Consider the following 18,963-nt stretch of genomic DNA (forward strand, 5'->3'; position numbering starts at 1 on the left):
ATAATACTCATATGCTAAATCACTTGAAATTGATGCAGTATAACTGTAAAAAGCTGACAGGAAAATATCACCTGAGCATCTCTATGTAAAAAAGGAAGATATTTAACCTCACAATTTCCTCAGCTTAGCAGAGTAAGTTCTGTGTAAAAAGTTATACTCAGCTGCAGGTAAAAAAATAAAAAAAAAATGAAAAAATGAACAGCAGCGAATCAGCATCAGCAGTGCTGAGGTCATGAACTCTTTTACTGTGATCTCGTGAGATTTGACTTAACTCATGAGATTTCATTGTAAACTTCCGTACACTGAATAGGGAAATAACATAAGAGTGCACAAGGCTCAACCCTTTGGCTGTCCCGGGACAGACATACTGCTATGCTGCTTAGAAGTCCTTTACAATGGGATGTGGCTACTGAGAAACTTTTAAGGTAAAATATCTTTCTTTTTTACATAGACATGTTCAGGTGATATTTTCTAGTCTGCATCACTTTCAAGTGTTTAAACATTTGGGTATTATGGCCCTTTAATGAACACCTGTGGCTTTTCTAAGATATTTTGGTCTCACTAAAATTCTCCTCTATCCCATTAAGCTCTGGATATAAAGAATGTTTTACATCACCCAAGAAAATTTGGGGAAAAAAAAAAGGAAAACTTCATTTGTAACCTTTAAATTACTTTTTAAAGAACATGAAACCCAAAACATTTTCTTTAATTAATCAGATGGAATCTTGCTCTTAAGCCTACCTGTGTATGCTTTTCAACAAATGATACCAAGTGAATCAAATGAGATAATATAAGTATATTATAAAGTTGTTTAAAATTAGATGCTCTATCTGAATCATGAAAGAGAATTGTTGGGTTCATATCCCTTTAAGCATTTAATCAGTCCCTGCAAAAACAAATTGACAACACTGTTAATAAACAATAAACATTTGAGAATATTGCTGTTAAGTGCAGTGTATGAGCTCAGTCACACTAAGCTGCTGGTTGAGTTAAAACTATGAACACCGAGACTCTTTAACATAAATCAGTTTGTTGTATTGCTGCCTGTGTATAGAAATACTAAAGTACAGTATTGCTCCTGGCAACAGCATTTGGACTCCAATGTACATTCCAAAATAACTTACATTTATAAGTTACTAGGTAATATTTTACTGTAACACATAGGAAACAAAAATATGCATAGATATTGTATGGTTTAAAAAAATCAAGGGTAGAAACCAGAACACACAGCAGTTAACCCCTTGGCTACCATAACATTAGGTAACTCACTGCAGTCTTCTATAGCAACATGGGTAAACTCTCAATTAGCCATCACTATGGCTTCTAAATATAAATACTTTTTTAATTAAGAGAAAACTTGGCTTTTACACTATAAAATATAATCTTCCATACAATTTAGAAGAAGAAAAAAACAACACACACATATAATATATATATTCACAGACAAATGTCTTAAGATTTTAAAATGGACCATTTAATATTTCACAAGATATCCCACAGTGATGACTCCTTTGCTTTATTTTCCGAGGGCCTTACGCTTCTCCTTCCCACCTTTCTGAATATATTGGCCAAGTGGAACAGAGAACCGGAAAGCCGTGGAAAAATGCACAGCCTGGTTCCCTTAGGGGCTGAGACCCCAGCGGCCTTACACAGTGACGTGCCCGCATCCTCGCACAACAACCGGATCCGGCGAATATTTAAGTAATTGCTCTTCCAGCGCCCGCTCTTCGTCTTCTTCCTCTTCTTCGTAAATCTCATCAAAATCCGCCATCCCTAACGAAGCCCGTCTTACTGTAAAGTCTGCCCTCACTCTTTCTCCCCGGTACAGTTACCAGGAAGAGGGGGCCGCCATGCCCTGTTGCTGCGTCATGACGGAACATGGACGTTCAACGTCACTCAGCCATCTGATGCATAGCTTGAGACTTTTCTTTTTTTTTCTTTTCTTTTTTTTAAACAAAAGTAACGTTATTAATATAAGTACAAACCACACTGTGATGTTATCTTTTCCATTTATTTATAGTAACAATTCATAACACTACAATTAGATCAATTTTGGAAATACGTTATACATTTAGATAAACAAAGCTGATTTTTGAAATTATGCATGTGACTCCCAATTAAGATAGGCCACAATGTTGAATAATATGTAATATGTTCAATTCTAATTTCAGGATGTGTAAAATGGACACATAGGGGCCTATTTATGAAAGTGCTAGCGGACATGATACTATGTAGCGCATCATGTCCGTCACACATCGATAAACTGCTATGCAATGCCGCCCCCTGCAGATTCGCTGCCAATCATTTGCTTGTAGGGGGTGCCAATCAGCCGATTGTATAGGGTCGGGCGAATTGATGTCCACAGCCTCAGAGCAGGCGGATAAGTTATGGAGCAGCGGTCTTTAGACCGCTGCTTCATAATTGCTGTTTCCAGCGAGCCAAAAGGCTTGCGCGGAAACGGGCATCAAACTCCATTCGGAGCTTGATAATTCGGCCCCATGGTATTGAACTCTGCAGTTATATGTCATGAAACCCAACATTTTTCTTTCAAGATTTAGATAGATCATTATGCAGCTTTAAGGTGACCATTTTTTTAAAATAGCTCAGCCAGCAACAGTAATAGTTGCCATGAGATGCAGGACACAGCATAGAAGGTACAACGCTATTTTATTGCAGAGCATAGAAGTATACAGCTTGTACAACACATCTAACTTGGTAACTGCGACATAGACAATCAATGCCCTAAACCACGCCCCCATCGGGTGACATCACTTCCCACTCTCATCACATCTTCCCCCCTTTTCAAAGGACAAAGCATATATTTTGTTTCTTTTTGAATACATCAAACAACAAGGTATACAAGAAGCATACAGAAATAGTTTTGTTTAGTATACAACAAACAAGTTAAAGAGGATATACATAAACAACATGAAATACAATCCTAACTTGAACATCGGGGTAGACTACCCTAGTCCACAGTGACCATGGGATTATTCTGCCCATACTTCCGGTCACTGCTCTAACTAGTGCTAATACCGATATCGGGCTGGAAGTTTCACCACCCTTCCACTTGATGTCATTTTACATGAACTGTCCTCTGATACAGAAGAAGCTGATTGAGAGTCTGCTGGAAGCAAAGAAGTATCCCCGCTGTGATCTTGCTGAGGGGAAGGCACCCCTCTTAAAACAGGGGATCCCACCGGCAGTGATACTGAGGCATCCAGTCCCAAACTCTCAGGTACTGGCTGAAGATGTTTTCGATTTCGACATGTGACTGTCCCTCCATCAGTAAGGACTACATAAAACCTTGGTTCTGGAGAGAGTCCAATTACCGTAGCAGGCGTCTTCCATTTCTTCTCATCATCCAGTTTAACTCTGACACTTTGCCCCACATTCAGCTCCTACAAGGGCCTCACAGAGTGTTTCCTGTCGTAGAAGAATCGATTGCCCCTTTTAGCCTTTTCTTCCCTCCTAAGGACTTCGTCTTGAGGAACAGAGCTAGTTGGCTGGAAGACACCCACAGAGGGTAAAGTGGTTCGAATCAGACGTCCTAGCATCAGCTGTGCCGGGCTAAAACCCATGGCTCGAATGGGAGTCGGCCTATAGACCAAGAGGGCTAGGTACGGCTCAGATTGCTTCAAAAATGAACTTTGTTATTTGAACTGCCCTTTCAGCCATTCCATTGGCCTGCGGGTAATGTGGACTCGACGTAGAATGGACAAAATCATATTCACTGCTGAAAGAACTGAACTGCATGGAAGCAAACAGCATTATGTTATCTGCCACGGGCCTGCAGGCAGCGGAGTAGAAATCAAGGGCTCCCTTCTCTGAGTTTCCGGCAAAAGGCACATTTTGACACATGGCTTGCGATGTCGGAACTGATCCCAGGCCACCATACTGCTGTAGCTGCTCTCTCTCTGCACTTTGTAATGCCCAAGTGGCCATCATGAATCCTGCTTAACATCTGCTGCCGCATGTTAACAGGATTAACAATGCAGTCCTGGAACAGCACCAACCCATCCAGCTCCGTGAGCTGCTACCTTTCTGACTGGTAAGCACTTAAAGACATCCGGCTGCCCGGCTCTCGGGTCAACCTTCTTTTATGTACTTAATATCTTCTTGAAGGTCAGTATCTAAATATGTCTCCTTTCTTATTTGCTCTAGCTTGCCTGATGAAATGGATTTGGATGCCAGAACTGAATCTACATACACTTTCACATCTGATTCCGTTGAAGATTCTTCAGCAGCAGCCAGCGGGAGCCTGGAAAGTGTATCTGCCACTACCAGTTGTTTCCCCGGCACATGCACTGCCTGAACGTTGAAGCTGAGCAGCCTCATCAGACGTCTCTGGCATCTTAGGGGTGTTTTGTCAATATCATAGGAGTTGATTAGAGGGACTAGCGTTTTATGGTCAGTCTCCAGACTAAATTTCTCTAAACCCACTAGGTAACGCTGGAAGCGCTCACAGGCCCAAAATGCAGCCAGGCACTCTGGGCGTATTTTGACTCAGCAGTCGTCAGTGTACGGGAACAGTAGGCGATGGGCTGTAGTTTGTTCTCATTCAACTGCAGGAGGGCGGCCCCTAACCCATAACTGCTCACAACAGCACTAACCACAGTCTTTTTAGAAGGGTCGTAGAACCCCAACACTGGGACAGACCCCAGCAGGGACTTGACCTGCACAAAAGATTCTTCCTGTGGAGGTCCCCAGACCCAGGCAACATCTTTCTTTAACAACTCTGTGATAGGGTGTAGTATTGTGGACAAATCTGGAAGGAACCTGCCCACATAATTCACATGTCCCAATATTTGTCTCAGCTCATGTACATCAGAAGGACTTTTCATCTGTTCAATAGCAAGGATTTTATCAGGGTCCAGCTTGATGCCATCCCCATTGATAATATGCTCAAAGTACCATAACTCAGCCTTCCTAAAATGGCATTTCTCCTTATTCAATTTCAGCCCGGACTCTCTAATGGTCTGCAGCACACAGCTCAATCGCTGATCATGTTCTTCCAATGTAGACCCATACACCAAAATGTCGTCCATGACGACCGCCGTGCCCTTGTGGTCCCTTAGGAGAGAACTAATCTCTCTTTGAAAGATTTCAGGAGCAGAGGATATCCCGAAGGGGAGTCTGCAGAAGCAAAACTGACCTACCGTTATAATGAAGGTAGTCAGTTTGCGGCACTTTAGATCTAGAGGTATCTGCCAGAAGCCACTGGAAGCATCCAGTGTAGAGAAGAACTTCACCCCAGCCAATTTTGGAGCTATGTCTTCAAGTGTCGGCAGCACATATCTCTCTCTCTTCACCATCTCATTCATCCTTTTCAAGTCTACACAGATGCGTACCATCCCGTTTTTCTTCGCAACAGGCACAATGGGGGCACACCAGTAAGTAGCTTCAACAACCTCTTCAATAACTACCATATTCTTCATATGCATAAGTTCCTTCTCCCCTTGAGGCATGAGCGGGAACAGAATTCTACGAGGAGTGGTAATGCTGTATGGGACTGCGTCACCTTTAAGTGATATTCGGACTGAGTTGCAATTCAGTAGGCCCTATTCACCAAACATGTATTCTGAAATCTCATTCACTCTGGCGACCAGGCCCAAACCACAGGCTGCTTTTCTGCTCAATAGGTTGTTAACACACTGACCTCTAATCACATGTACCCACATGGTGAATTTCTGTCAGGGTGCCAGGAATCAGACTGAGACGAGAAGTGCAAAAATAATCACACCTTTATTAATAGCAAAAAATAATAAAAAGTCTACAAGTAAAAAAAAACAAGCCAGGAGTCAAAACCAGAGCTGGTAGTCAGACGAGCCGAGTCAGGAGCCAAAGCGAATAGTCAGACAAGTCGGAATCAGGAAAAAGGAAAACAGCAGAGTCAGGAACAAGCCAGGGATCAGGAACCAGGAAGGATGTCAGGCAGCCAGGTAATACACAGGAACTCTCAAACAGGTCTGAGACAACGCAAAGGCAAAACATACTAAACAGAGACCCTTTAAATAATAAGTGATGACATCACAATTCTGAGACTGCATCCTGTCTCACATGGATGATGCACACCAGTCTGGCCATAAAAGGAAGTGCAGGAAATGAGCAGCATCCCCAACAATGCACCAAAGTCAGGAAAAGAGGTGAGTAAAATGGCTGCCAGCAGCACATGGCAAACACAACAGGGAAAAAACCTTGACAGTACCCTCCCCTCAATGACCCCTCCCCCGCGGGAGGACAAAAGGCTTATTGGGGAAACGGGCATGGAAGGCACAGAGTAGGGCGGTAGCATGAACATCAGAGGAGGAAACCCAAGAACGCTCCTCCGGACCGTAGCCCCTCCAGTGAACCAAATACTGTACACGGCACCTGGACATACGAGAGTCAATAATGCTGCTGAACTCATACTCCTCATGGTTGTCAACAAACATAGGATGGGGACGAGGCAACACAGTGGTAAACCGATTACAAACCAATGGTTTCAAGAGGGAGACATCAAAAGCATTGGAGATGTGCATAGCAGGAGGAAGGTCAAGAGCATAGGCTACAGGATTAACCCGTCTGAGTATTTGGAAAAGGACCAACATAACGGGGAGCCAATTTATTGGAAGGCACACAAAGGTTCAAGTTGCGGGAGGACAGCCAAACTCTAACCAACCTGGTAGAAAGGTGCAGGCAGACGCCTACGATCAGCCTGGAACTTTTAACGCTGCATTAAACCATGAAGGCAATCCTGAATCTGCACCCACGTGGAACGGAGTTGCAGGAGATGCTCCTCCAAAGCCGGAATACCCTGAGACATGAATGAATCGGGCAACAAGGATGGTTGAAATCCATAATTTGCCATGAACGGGGATAACTTGGAGGAAGCATTAATCGCACTATTACGAGCAAACTCTGCCCAATGTAACAGTTCAGACCAATTATTGTGGGGATCTGAGACATAGCAACGGAGGAACTGTTCCAGAGCTTGATTAGACCATTCCTCAGCCCCATTGGATTGAGGGTGATATGCCGAGGAGAAGGAAAACTGGATCCCCATTTGAGCACAAAAGGAACGCCAAAATCTGGAGACAAACTGGCTACCCCGGTCCGATACTATCTCCTTGGGTAACCCATGTAAACGGAAGACCTCCCAGGCAAAAATTGAAGCAAGCTCCTGAGCGGTAGGCAGCTTCATCAAGGGAATGCAATGTGACATTTTAGAAAAACGGTCAACCATCATAAGGATAACAGTATTGCCATTGGAAACAGGGAGCTCAACAATGAATTCCATTGAAAGATGTGTCCAAGGACGCTCACCATTAGCAATAGGTTGAAGAAGACCCACAGGAAGATGTCAAGGAGTCTTATTCTGTGCACAAACTGAGCAGGAGGCAACATATGCAGCAACATCAGAACGAAGACCTGGCCACCAGAATTGTCGAGTGACAGACCAAATCATTTGGTTCTTACCTGGGTGACCTGCGGCTTTAGGATCATGGTAAGTGTGCAAAAGTTTAGTTTGAAGATTCTCAGGAACAAAGCACTTACCACTAGGTTTCTCAGGAGGTGCATTGGTTTGTACAGCCAGGATCTCCTCCCCCAAGGGAGAAGTCAAATTAGTACGTATGGTAGCAAAAATATGGTCAGGAGGTATAACAGGAGTAGGTACAGACTCCTCCTTGGACAGAGGTGAAAATTGTCGAGAGAGGGCATCAGCCCTAACATTCTTACTACCAGGCAGGTAGGAGACCACATAATTAAACCAAGACAAAAATAGCGCCCATCTGGCCTATCGGGGCGACAAACGTTTTGCTTCAGATAGATAAGTTAAATTATTGTGGTCAATAAGAATGAGCACTGGCACGCTAGTACCCTCGAGAAGATGCCTCCATTCTTTCAGTACCAAAATTATGGCCAGTAATTCCCTGTCGCCAATTTCATAATTGCACTCCGCTGGAGACAATGGCCTCTAGTTATCAAGCTGTCAACCGCAAATACGCTGGAATTCCGCAGCGTATTTGTGGCGAGGCTGATTCGCTGTAGTTATCAAGCCCTACAGCCCGGCAAAAGTAGAAGCTAGTGACGTAACCATACGATCCGCCGGACTCAATCCGACACAGATCGATGGTTACGTCACTCCAGATGTTCCGAACGCAAGTTCGGCACAATCTGACTACTTTTGCTAGTTATCAAAGAACTAGCAGGTACGCTCGCCACTATTCCGGGCCAGCGTACCTGGTTTTCAATCCGCCGCCCTGGAGGCGGCGGATCCCATAGGAATCAATGGGAGTCTGAAAGCAACGAAAGCTCATGTTCGCTGCTGCCCGATATCCCATTGATTCATATGGGAAGTGTCTGCACCTAACACCCTAACATGTACCCCGAGTCTCAACACCCCTAATCTGCCCCCCTACACTGCTGCCTCCTACTTTATACTTATTAACCCCTAAACCGCCGCTCCCGGACCCCGCTGCCACCTACATTACATTTATTAACCCCTAATCTGCCCCCCCCTACACCGCCGCAACTCTAATAAACTTATTAACCCCTAAACCACCACTCCCAGACCCCGCCGCCACCTACATTATACCTATTAACCCCTAATCTGCTGCCCCTATACTGCCACCACCTACATAAAGTTATTAACCCCTATCCTGCCGATCCTGGACCCTGCCGCAAATAAATGAATTGTTTAACCCCTAAACCGCCGCTCCCGGACCTCGCCGCAACTATAATAAATTGTTTATAAATTATAGAAATGTGTGCACTCTATCCAGTTTACAAACAAAAAACAATTTTGGTGCTAGCAGTCACTATACAATAGTAAACAAAAGGATAAGAGAGTAGTCACAGCTAAAAAAGTGCATGCTGTGAAAAAGAATGACAAGGCAGCACTCAAATTGCGTAAATAACCACTTGTTATTTACGCAATTTGAGTGCTGCCTTGTCATTCTTTTTCACAGCATGCACTTTTTAGCTGTGACTACTCTCTTATCCTTTTGTTTATAATAAATTGTTTAACCCCTAAACCGCCGCTCCAGGAGCCCATCGCCACCTACATTACATTTATTAACCCCTATCCTGCCCCCCCCACACCGCAGCCACTATATTAAATGAATTAACCCCTAAACCTAAGTCTAACCCTAACACCCCCCTAACTCCAATAATATTTAAATTAATCTACATAAATATTCCTATAATTAAATAAATTATTCCTATTTAAAACTAAATACTTACCTATAAAATAAACCCTAAGATAGCTACAATATAATTAATAATTACATTGTAGCTATTTTAGGATTTATATTTATTTTACAGGCAACTTTGTATTTATTTTAACTAGGTACAATAGCTATTAAATAGTTATCAACTATTTAATAGCTACCTAGTTAAAATAACTACAAAATGACCTGTAAAATAAATCCTAACCTAAGTTACAATTACACCTAACACTACACTATCATTAAATAAATTAAATTAGTTAACTACAATTACCTAACATTAAATAAAATGAACTAAAATGAACTAAAGTACCAAAAAAAACCCACTAAATTACAGAAAATAAAAAAAATTACAAGAAGTTTAAACTAATTACACCTAATCTAAGCCCCCTATTAAAATAAAAAAAGCCCCCCAAAATAATAAAATTCCCTACCCTGAACTAAATTACAAATAGCCCTTAAAAGGGCCTTTTGTGGGACATTGCCCCAAAGTAATCAGCTCTTTTACTAGCCCTTAAAAGGGCTTTTTGCTGGGCATTGCCCCAAAGTAATCAGCTCTTTTACCTGTAAAAAAATAAATACAATACCCCCTAACATTACAACCCACCACCCACACACCCCTACTCTAAAACCCACCCGATCCCCCCTTAAAAAAAAACTAACACTACCCCCTTGAAGATCACCCTACCTTGAGCCGTCTTCACCCAGCCGGGCACAAGCGGTCATCCGCCAGGCACAAGCGGTCTTCATCGAATCCGGGCAGAAGAGGTCCTCCAAGTGGCAGAAGTCTTCATCCAAGCGGTATCTTCTATCTTCAATCAACCGGAGCAGAGCGGAACCATCTTGAATCCTCTTCCATCGACGAATGAAGGTTCCTTTAAATGACGTCATCCAAGATGGCGTCCCTTCAATTCCGATTGGCTGATAGGATTCTATCAGCCAATCGGAATTAAGGTGGAAAAATCTGATTGGCTGATGCTATCAGCCAATCGGATTGAAGTTCAATCCTATTGGCTGATCCAATCAGTCAATCGTATTGAGCTTGCATTCTATTGGCTGTTCGGGAGCGGCGGTTTAGGGGTTAATATATTTATTATAGTTGTGGCGGGCTCCAGGAGCGGCGGTTTAGTGGTTAATAAGTTTATTTCGTTGCGGGGGGCTCCGGGAGCGGCGGTATAGGGGGTAAAACTGTATAGTATAGTGTGGGTGCTTAGTGACAGGGTAGCAAGAAAGCTGCGAAGAAGCCATTGAGCAGCGATATCGATGACTGTCAGTTAACAGTCCGCTGCTCATCGCACCGTACTTGGTGCGCGGCTTTTTGACAGCTCTCTTGATAAATTTGGCGAACGCATTCAGGTCCGCGGTGGCGATGTTAGGCGAGCTTAGGCGAGCATATTGGGGCCAGCGAATGCAGGTAAATGCGGAACTTGATAACTAGAGGCCAATTTCTTAGAGAAGAAACCACACGGATGCAAGGAACCATCAGGCGTAGGACGTTGAAACAAGAGGGCACCTACTCCAGTCTCAGACGCATCGACCTCAAGAACGAAAGGCAGGACAGGGTTAAGATGAGCCAGAACTGGAGCGGCAGCAAAGGCAGTCTTAAGACTATCAAAGGCCTTAATGGCAGTAGGTGACCAATGGAGTGGATCATTCTCTTTACGGGTCATGTCTGTGATAGGTTTAACCAAGGAAGAAAAGTTTTTAATAAACTTTCTATAGTAATTGGCGAACCCGAAAAAACGTTGAACAGACTGCAGACCAACTGGGCGAGGCCACTGCAGAACTACAGATAACTTGTCAGGATCCATGGAGAACCCTGCAACGGAGATAACATAACCTAGGAAGGTTATTTGAGTCTGATGGAACTCACATTTCTCGAGTTTACAAAACAGGCCGTTCTCTGAAGAACCCGTGTAACATCAGAACGATGAGCCTCAAGTGTGGGTGAGTGTATGAGGATGTCGTCTAAGTACACCACAACACACTGTTGCAACATAGCTCGTAGGACATCATTAATAAATTCCTGAAAAACAGCAGGAGCATTACATAGGCCAAAGGACGTTACAAGATACTCATAATGCCCGCTCCTGGTGTTATATGCTAACGAGATTGTACGCTCCTCTCAAATCAAGTTTAGTAAAGACCGTAGCTCCCTTGAGGCGGTCAAAGAGTTCCATAATGAGCAGAATAGGGTAAGCATTCTTAATGGTAAGACGATTAAGACCCCTATAATTGATACATGGTCTTAACTCGCCACCCTTTTCTTCACAAAGAAGAAGCCAGCACCTGCAGGAGAGCAGGATTTGTGGATGATCCCCCGCGACAGAGCATCAGCAAGATACTCCTCCATAGCACAATTCTCTGCAACAGACAGAGGGTACACCTGGCCCCGAGGTGGAATGGCTCCGGGTTGAAGGTCTATGGCACAATCGCAAGACCGGTGAGGAGGCAACGTACCGGTACGCACCTTGTCAAACACGTCTAGGAACTCTCAGTACTCCTCTGGCAATTGAGATACTGAAGAAGTGCACAAGACTTTAACTGGTTTCCGAAGACAAGTGGAAATACATTGCGGGGTCCTCGACAAAATTTCGGACCTGCGCCAGTCGAGACTGGGATTGTGCTTTTGGAGCCAGGGATAACCCAGAACAACTGGAAAATGCAGAGAGTTTATCACCTGGAACTGGAGGGTTTCAAAATGGAGAGCCCCAACAGGCAAAACAGGAATGGAGTGCTTTGATACAAAAGCACTGTCAATGAAATAGCCCGCAGCACCGGAGTCAACAAGAGCCTGAGTGACTATTGAGGAGTCCAACCGTGACCAAATGTTTCTCCTTAAGCGGTTCCGGGGACGAGGATAAACCACCCAAGGTCTGCCCCCGACAAGATCTTAGGTGTGAGCATTTCCCAGCCGTGTAGGACAAGACTTCAAAAGGTTGCCCTGTAACCCACAATAGAGGCAGAGCCCCTCCCTCCTCCTATAGGCCCTCTCCGCCACGGAGAGACGCGTGAATCTCAACTGCATTGGCTCAGCAGTACCTGGTGACTCGGGACCAGGAGGCATGGGAGGAGAGGGAGGCATGGGAGGGAACGAACACGTAGGAGACAACAGAACAGGAGGCTTCCGCAAGCGCTCCTTGAAAGAGGGCCTCTCTCTGAGTCTGATGTCAATTAGGATAAAAAAAAGACACTAATGCCTCGAGATCCTCTGGTAAATCTCTGGCAGCAACTTTGTCTTTAATCGCATCAGAGAGCCCATGAAAGAAGGCGGCAACAAGGGCTTCCTTGTTCCAAACTACCTCTGCGGCAAGCATACGGAACTCAATGGCATACTGAGCAACAGATCTTGTACCTTGCTGAATGGACATGAGTCGTTTAGCAGCAGAGGAGGAGCGAGCCAGAACATCAAATACCCTTCAAAAGGAGGCCACAAATTCAGGGTAATTTGAAATCACAGGTTTATTAGTCTCCCACAAGGGATTAGCCCAGGCAAGAGCTGTTTCAGAGAGTAACAAGATGAGAAATCCCACCTTAGCTCTGTCAGAGGGAAACGCCAGAGGTAATATCTCAAAGTAAATGTCCACCTGGTTCAAAAACCCTCTGCACTGAATAGGATCGCCTCCATATCTCTGAGGTAGAGGTGCAGAACTGGACATGCTCCTGGTAGGCATAGGTGCAGCAGCGGAAACAGGAGCAGCCATAACTTGCGGGACACTTTGGTCCAAATGTGCAGTGCGAGTCAGCAAGGTTTGCAGGGCTAATGCAAATTGATCCAAGCGGTGATCCTGTACATCCATCCTGGAAATGACGGCAGGTAAAGGTGGATAATTAGCAGCATCAGGATTCATGGCCTTTGCGTAATGTCAGGGTGCCAGGAATCAGACTGAGACGAGAAGTGCAAAAATAATCACACCTTTATTAATAGCAAAAAATAATAAAAAGTCCACAAGTCAAATAACAAGCCAGGAGTCAAAACCAGAGCTGGTAGTCAGACGAGCCGAGTCAAGAGCCAAAGCGAATAGTCAGACGAGCCAGAATCAGGTACAAGGAAAACAGCAGAGTCAGGAACAAGCCAGGGATCAGGAACCAGGAAGGATGTCAGGCAGCCAGGTAATATACAGGAACTCTCACAAACAGGTCTGAGACAACGCAAAGGCAAAGCATATTGAACAGAGGCCCTTTAAATAATAAGTGATGACATCACAATTCTGAGACTGCATCCTGTCTCACACGGATGATGCACACCAGTCTGGCCATAAAAGGAAGTGCAGGGAATGAGCAGCATCCCCCACAATGCACCATAGTCAGGAAGAGAGGTGAGTAAAATGGCTGCCAGCAGCACATAGCAAACACAACAGGTAAAAAACCCTGACAATTTCCTCTGCTTGTACTCGCAGCTGGCAAGAAATTTCCCCGCACAATCGATGCAGCCACCAGGACTATGAACTTTTGTTGTAACTTTCGCCAGCTGAGGCTGTCGAGGCAGTTTTATGAATGCTGCAAGGGACATAACAGTGATGTCTGCTCCTGTGTCAATCTTAAAGGCAACTTTAGCTCCCATTACAGTAAGAGTAACCCGCCAATCTTCATCTGAACCAGAACGTTCAACAACGGACCCTACAAAGGACACTTCTTGAACCTCCTGGTCACTATCCACCTGCATCTCCTTAATGTATTCAGTTTTACACACCACTTCAAAATGGCCCATTTAGTTACATTTTCTACATCTTTAGTCTTTAGCAGGGCATACAACACTCTGATCATGGGTACGGTTACATGCTGCGCCCATCCGTTTCTGGGCCTATCTGTTGCCCTAGGTCTACCGCTCACATTGTGCCTTTCACTAGCAGCTCTCCTGAACTGCTGCACTTCATCCACAATACTCTCAGACCTCAGATTAGCACTTAGCTTTTTCACCAGTTCACTCTGGCGGGCCATCCTAATAGCCCCATCCAATGTTAAATCAGCCTCCAACTGTAGCTTCAGTGAGACTTCAGCATCTGCAATTCCTATGACTATTCTGTCTCTGATTTGCTCCTCTTAAGCAACACCAAACTCACAGAATTCAGCTAGTTCATACAGGCTGCGCACAAATGACTCCACAGATTCTCCCACACGCTGAGCATGTTTGTGAAAACAGGCCCACTCATGAATCAGATTTCTTTTGGGCACAAAGTGGGCACTGAGTTTGTTCATAACTATTTCAAAGTCAAATTCTTCCCCTTCTTGGAAAGTAAAGGCATTGAACACTGGCTCCCCATCTTTCCCCATAGAGTATAAAAGAGAATTAACTTGTACTTCACCACTCTCCTTGTCCAGCTTGGAAGCAATCCTGAAGCGTTGAAAACACTGATGCCATGTGGGCCAAGCTGCAGGCTGAGAGAAATCAAAAGGCTCAGGTGGGGTAAACTTCGACATTGTCATTAATCAGGAAACAGAAGCGCAGGCAAATACTTCTGACACCAGCTCATGAGATGCAGGACACAGCATAGAAGGTACAACGCTATTTTATTGCAGAGCATAGAAGTATACAGCTTGTACAACACATCTAACTTGGTAACTGCGACATAGACAATCAACGCCCTAAATCACGCCCCCATCCGGTGACGTCACTTCCCACTCTCATCACAGTTGTAATAGAATATAAGTTGAAAAAATATATCAGAGTATTTGAAACGTGTTGAGGGCGGAGCCTGTAGCAGATTGCTGCAGGACCGAATCCATAATCCATTTTCTTAGCTGTGGTGACCCTTTGTAGTCCGGCATTGGAGCAAGTGGATATAGTAATCACAGAGACAGACTGAGCCTTCTTCTTGTATTACTGTGGATATTATTCTTACTTCTTGTGAGTGTTTTTAACCGTATTTTAGCTCCAATAAAAGTGTTATTCTACCTTGATGTGGGGTTGCGCCTTTTTTTCCTCTTGCTTTGCTACAGATTTTCTAAATAGAGAGTGAAAGTGACTCACTTCTGAGTTTGGCAGCACCTGGCAGAGAGTGGAATTAGAGGATTTCTCGGATTAATAATTTGACTGACCTGTTGAACGTTTGATTGATTTTGTCTCTGGAACTGATCCTAAATAAATTGTCGTCAAGGGAGCCGGTAACATATAAATAGCATGCACAATATGCATTTTCATTTATTCTATTTATTGTTTTTATAAAGCACTTTTATTGTTATTCAATTATTCATTTTATTAAGCGATTATTTATTATTATTAGTTGCGCTGTTAATATTTTTTGTAGAATAACTTTCTAATTTACTTCTATTATCAAATTTTCTTTGTTCTCTTAGTTTCTTTTGATGAAAAGAGGGGACGTAAATTCAGGAGCATGCACATCTCAGGAGCAGTACATGGCAGCAGTTTTGAAAGAATGTTATCCATTTGCAAGAGCACTAGATGACAGCACTAACTTTCTAATGTACTCCTAATTATCAGTTTTTCTTTGTTCTCTTGCTATCTTTATTTAAAAAGCAGGAATGTAAAGCTTAGGGGGCGGCACATTTTAAGTTCAGCACCCTAGATAGCACTTGCTTATTGGTGACTACATTCAGCCAACCAATAAGCAAGCGTAACCTAGGTTCTGAACCAAAAATGGGCCGGCTACTAAGCTTTACATTCCTGCTTTTAAATTAAAAAATAGCAAGAGAACAAAGAAAAAAATAGGACTAAATTAGAAAATTGCTTAACATGGCATGCTCTATCTGAATCAGGAAAGAATTTGGGTTTAGTATACCTTTAAAGAAAATGTTTGTATATAGTATCCTTTTAAGCATCCACACTGCCATATGCAGGGTCCCTAACAGGAAACATTTAATTGCTCTTGAATAGATGATCCTCATTCTCCTAAAAAAGAAACAATTGTTGCCACATGAAGCAGATGCACACAGTATAACAACACGCTCCTGATATAGCTTCATTCAAAGTCATGCTGTATATACACACAAGCAACATGTGCTGCTAAGAATCCGGATACAAATCTCACCACTGTGGCCACCGAGTGTCCCGGGGAGCTGGACGTCACAATCTCATGCCGGTACCTCGTAATTAGTCATTTTGGTTAACCACGGGTATTTTTCTCTTTTTTTATAATAATAGTTTATGACTGCTAGCACCATAATTGGTTCTACATATAATATGGTAGAGTGCACACATTTTTTGAATAATTAAATATTTGAACATTATGTATAATTAAAGAAAATGTGTCTCCTAGGTGGGGTCTCGAAACAGTTACAAAACTAAAGAATTTGACTTTCTATGGTGCTTTGAGAGGTTATTGTGTCCTTTTGTTGTGCTAATCATCTATTATATACTGAATTTCCTTGTATTTTCAGATATAATTTAAAAAAAATGTTTATTTAGTTTATTTTAATTATAATATGAAATATTTACTTAAAGTGAATGTAAATTTTGATGCTAAAGTGCCTGGTTTTTCAAACTTCGATTAAAAACAGGGGCACTTTAATTCATCAAAATTTACATTTCACTCCTGTTGTGAAAGAAAACTTACCTTTTAATCTTCAAAGCAGCTCCAGCTTCCTCCGGTCTCACAAGCCATTTCTGATGTCAGAAATGATTGATAGGTCATCCTCCAATCACAGCTTCCCCCCCGGGGGAATCAGTGTCTGATTCAACGCTGTGATTGGAGGAAGCCGGATGCCTCATTTTAGACCCAGGAAGAGGCTTTGAAACGGGTGGAGGAAGCTGGAGCGGCTGTGAAGATTAAAAGGTAAGTTTTTTTTCACAACAGGAGTGAAATGTAAATTTTGATGAATTAAAGTGCCCCTGTTTTTAATCAAAGTTTTAAAAACCGGGTACTTTAGCATCAAAATTTACATTCACTTTAAAGGGACACTAAACCCAAAATTTTTCTTTCATGATTCAGATAGAGCATGCAATGTTAAGCAACTTTCTAATTTACTTCTATTATCAATTTTTCTTTGTGCTCTTGCTATCTTTATTTGAAAAAGCAGGAATAAAAGCTTTGGAGCCGGCACATTTTAGGTTGAGAACCTGGGTTGCACTTGCTGATTGGATGGCTAAATGCAGGCACCAATTAGCAAGCCATATCCAGGGTACTGAACAAAAAATAGGCCGACTCCAAAGCTTTCATTCGTGCCTTTTCAAATAATAGGAGGAAATTAGAAAGTTGCTTAAAATTGCATGCTCTATGCGAATCATGGGAAAAAAAAAAATTGGGTTTACTATCCCTTTAAATTAGCTCTAATTGTAAGAAAGAAAAAAAAACCCATTCATTTTATATCTTCAAAGAAAAAAAGAAATACAAGAGGTGGGTAAAACAACATCTCTAATGTTCCTTAAGGGAAAAAAATATATACAGTATATACAGGGACAGACAAAACGGAAGGAGAGGGGTGCCCACTCGTCCAATGGGCTTCCATTCTATGACAACTACTCTGTTATCAGCAAACATCTAAGATAAAGTATGTTTTGTAGCGGGAACAAGAACTGATTTTGAATATGGTTTTATAAATTTCAATAAAACAACCATTTTTTAATATAACTTTTGATGTTTTTCTTGTATATCAAAAATACATCAAATTCCTCTATTACAACTTATTTTTGGATTAAATTAACAAGTTTATTGAAAGACGATTCTTTGCTATTCGTCCATGACTTTAAAGGGACATTCCAGTTAAAATTTAAATGCACATACATAAATTATATATTTGAATAGAAATATATTTGCAATATACATGTATTGACAAAATGCTTCTAGTAAAATATAACACTATTTTAATGTTAGCATTTTTCTCTGCATGTGCATGTGAATCAAAGCTAAATATTTTCAGTGAACCAGCATTTTAAATACTGCAGCTGCTCAGAGTGACAGTGGGGCTTGTTCCATTTTAGCAATTAACAAATTGAGTCATTACCAGATAGTACAAGAACCATAGGCTCTCTGAGCAAGTGCTGTGCTTAAAATGCTGGTGCATGGTGCATACATAAATACACTTTTGAAACAGCTATAGCTTTTATTAGAAGCATTTTTGCCACTACAACATGTATATTACAAAAATGCTTCTATTCAAAACTGAAATGCATCCATGTGGATACCTTTAAGATTAAGTATCTGCAACATAATATTATTGTATTGATAAAACAGGAATTATTACCTCTATTCTTTTTCTCATAGAGGAAGAAGATATTATCTATACTATAATTGTGTTTGTAAGGTCCGTCGCCGTCGGCAGTTGCGCACGCATCTTCAAAGGAATGTTGGATGCACGCGCAGCTGCTTCGCGGCGACAGACAGCTTCAGGATCTCCAACTCTCAGCTGTAACATAACAGCTGAGAGCTGGAGCTTCTGAAGCTTCAGGCATCTGCCGCATATGGAGCCAGAGCGTGATCCATATGAGGCCAGATGCCTGATCATTATAGACGGTGACACTGTGTGTGTCACCATCTGTAACAATCTTCTGCTGGTGGAGATGTGGTCAAACTGACCTAATGTGGACAACCGGGCCTGAAGGATGCATGGCCGGCTGGGCATGATGGGGCGGAGCCGGGGCATGATGGGGCAGGGCCGGGCATGGAGGGGGCGGGGCCATGTGGGAGCAGCCGTGGCTGTCTGCGTGAGAGCGCAAAAGAGGGGTGACAGAGAGCAAGAGGGGGGAGATAGAGAAGGGTGACAGAGAGCAAAAGAGAAGAGGGGAGAAAGGAAAAGAGAGGGGGAGAGAGCAAGAGGGGAGGGAGAGCAAATGAGAGCTGGAGAGAGAGCAAAAGAG

The 18,963-nt window shown here is 42.8% G+C and overlaps 1 protein-coding gene across 1 annotated transcript in view; it reads right to left on the bottom strand.

Annotated features, from left to right (window-relative positions):
• The window catches only part of CHIC2 (cysteine rich hydrophobic domain 2), a 90,189-nt gene extending 88,324 nt beyond the window's left edge, over positions 1-1,865 (bottom strand). The window contains exon 1 of the mRNA XM_053703966.1: positions 1,650-1,865. Within this exon, the coding sequence (XP_053559941.1) occupies positions 1,650-1,771 (122 nt within the window). The 5' untranslated portion in view covers positions 1,772-1,865. The remainder of the gene's footprint in view (positions 1-1,649) is intronic.
• Between the last annotated feature and the right edge of the window lie 17,098 nt (positions 1,866-18,963).

Source organism: Bombina bombina, chromosome 2, assembly GCF_027579735.1.
Source record: "Bombina bombina isolate aBomBom1 chromosome 2, aBomBom1.pri, whole genome shotgun sequence".
NCBI lineage: Eukaryota > Metazoa > Chordata > Amphibia > Anura > Bombinatoridae > Bombina > Bombina bombina.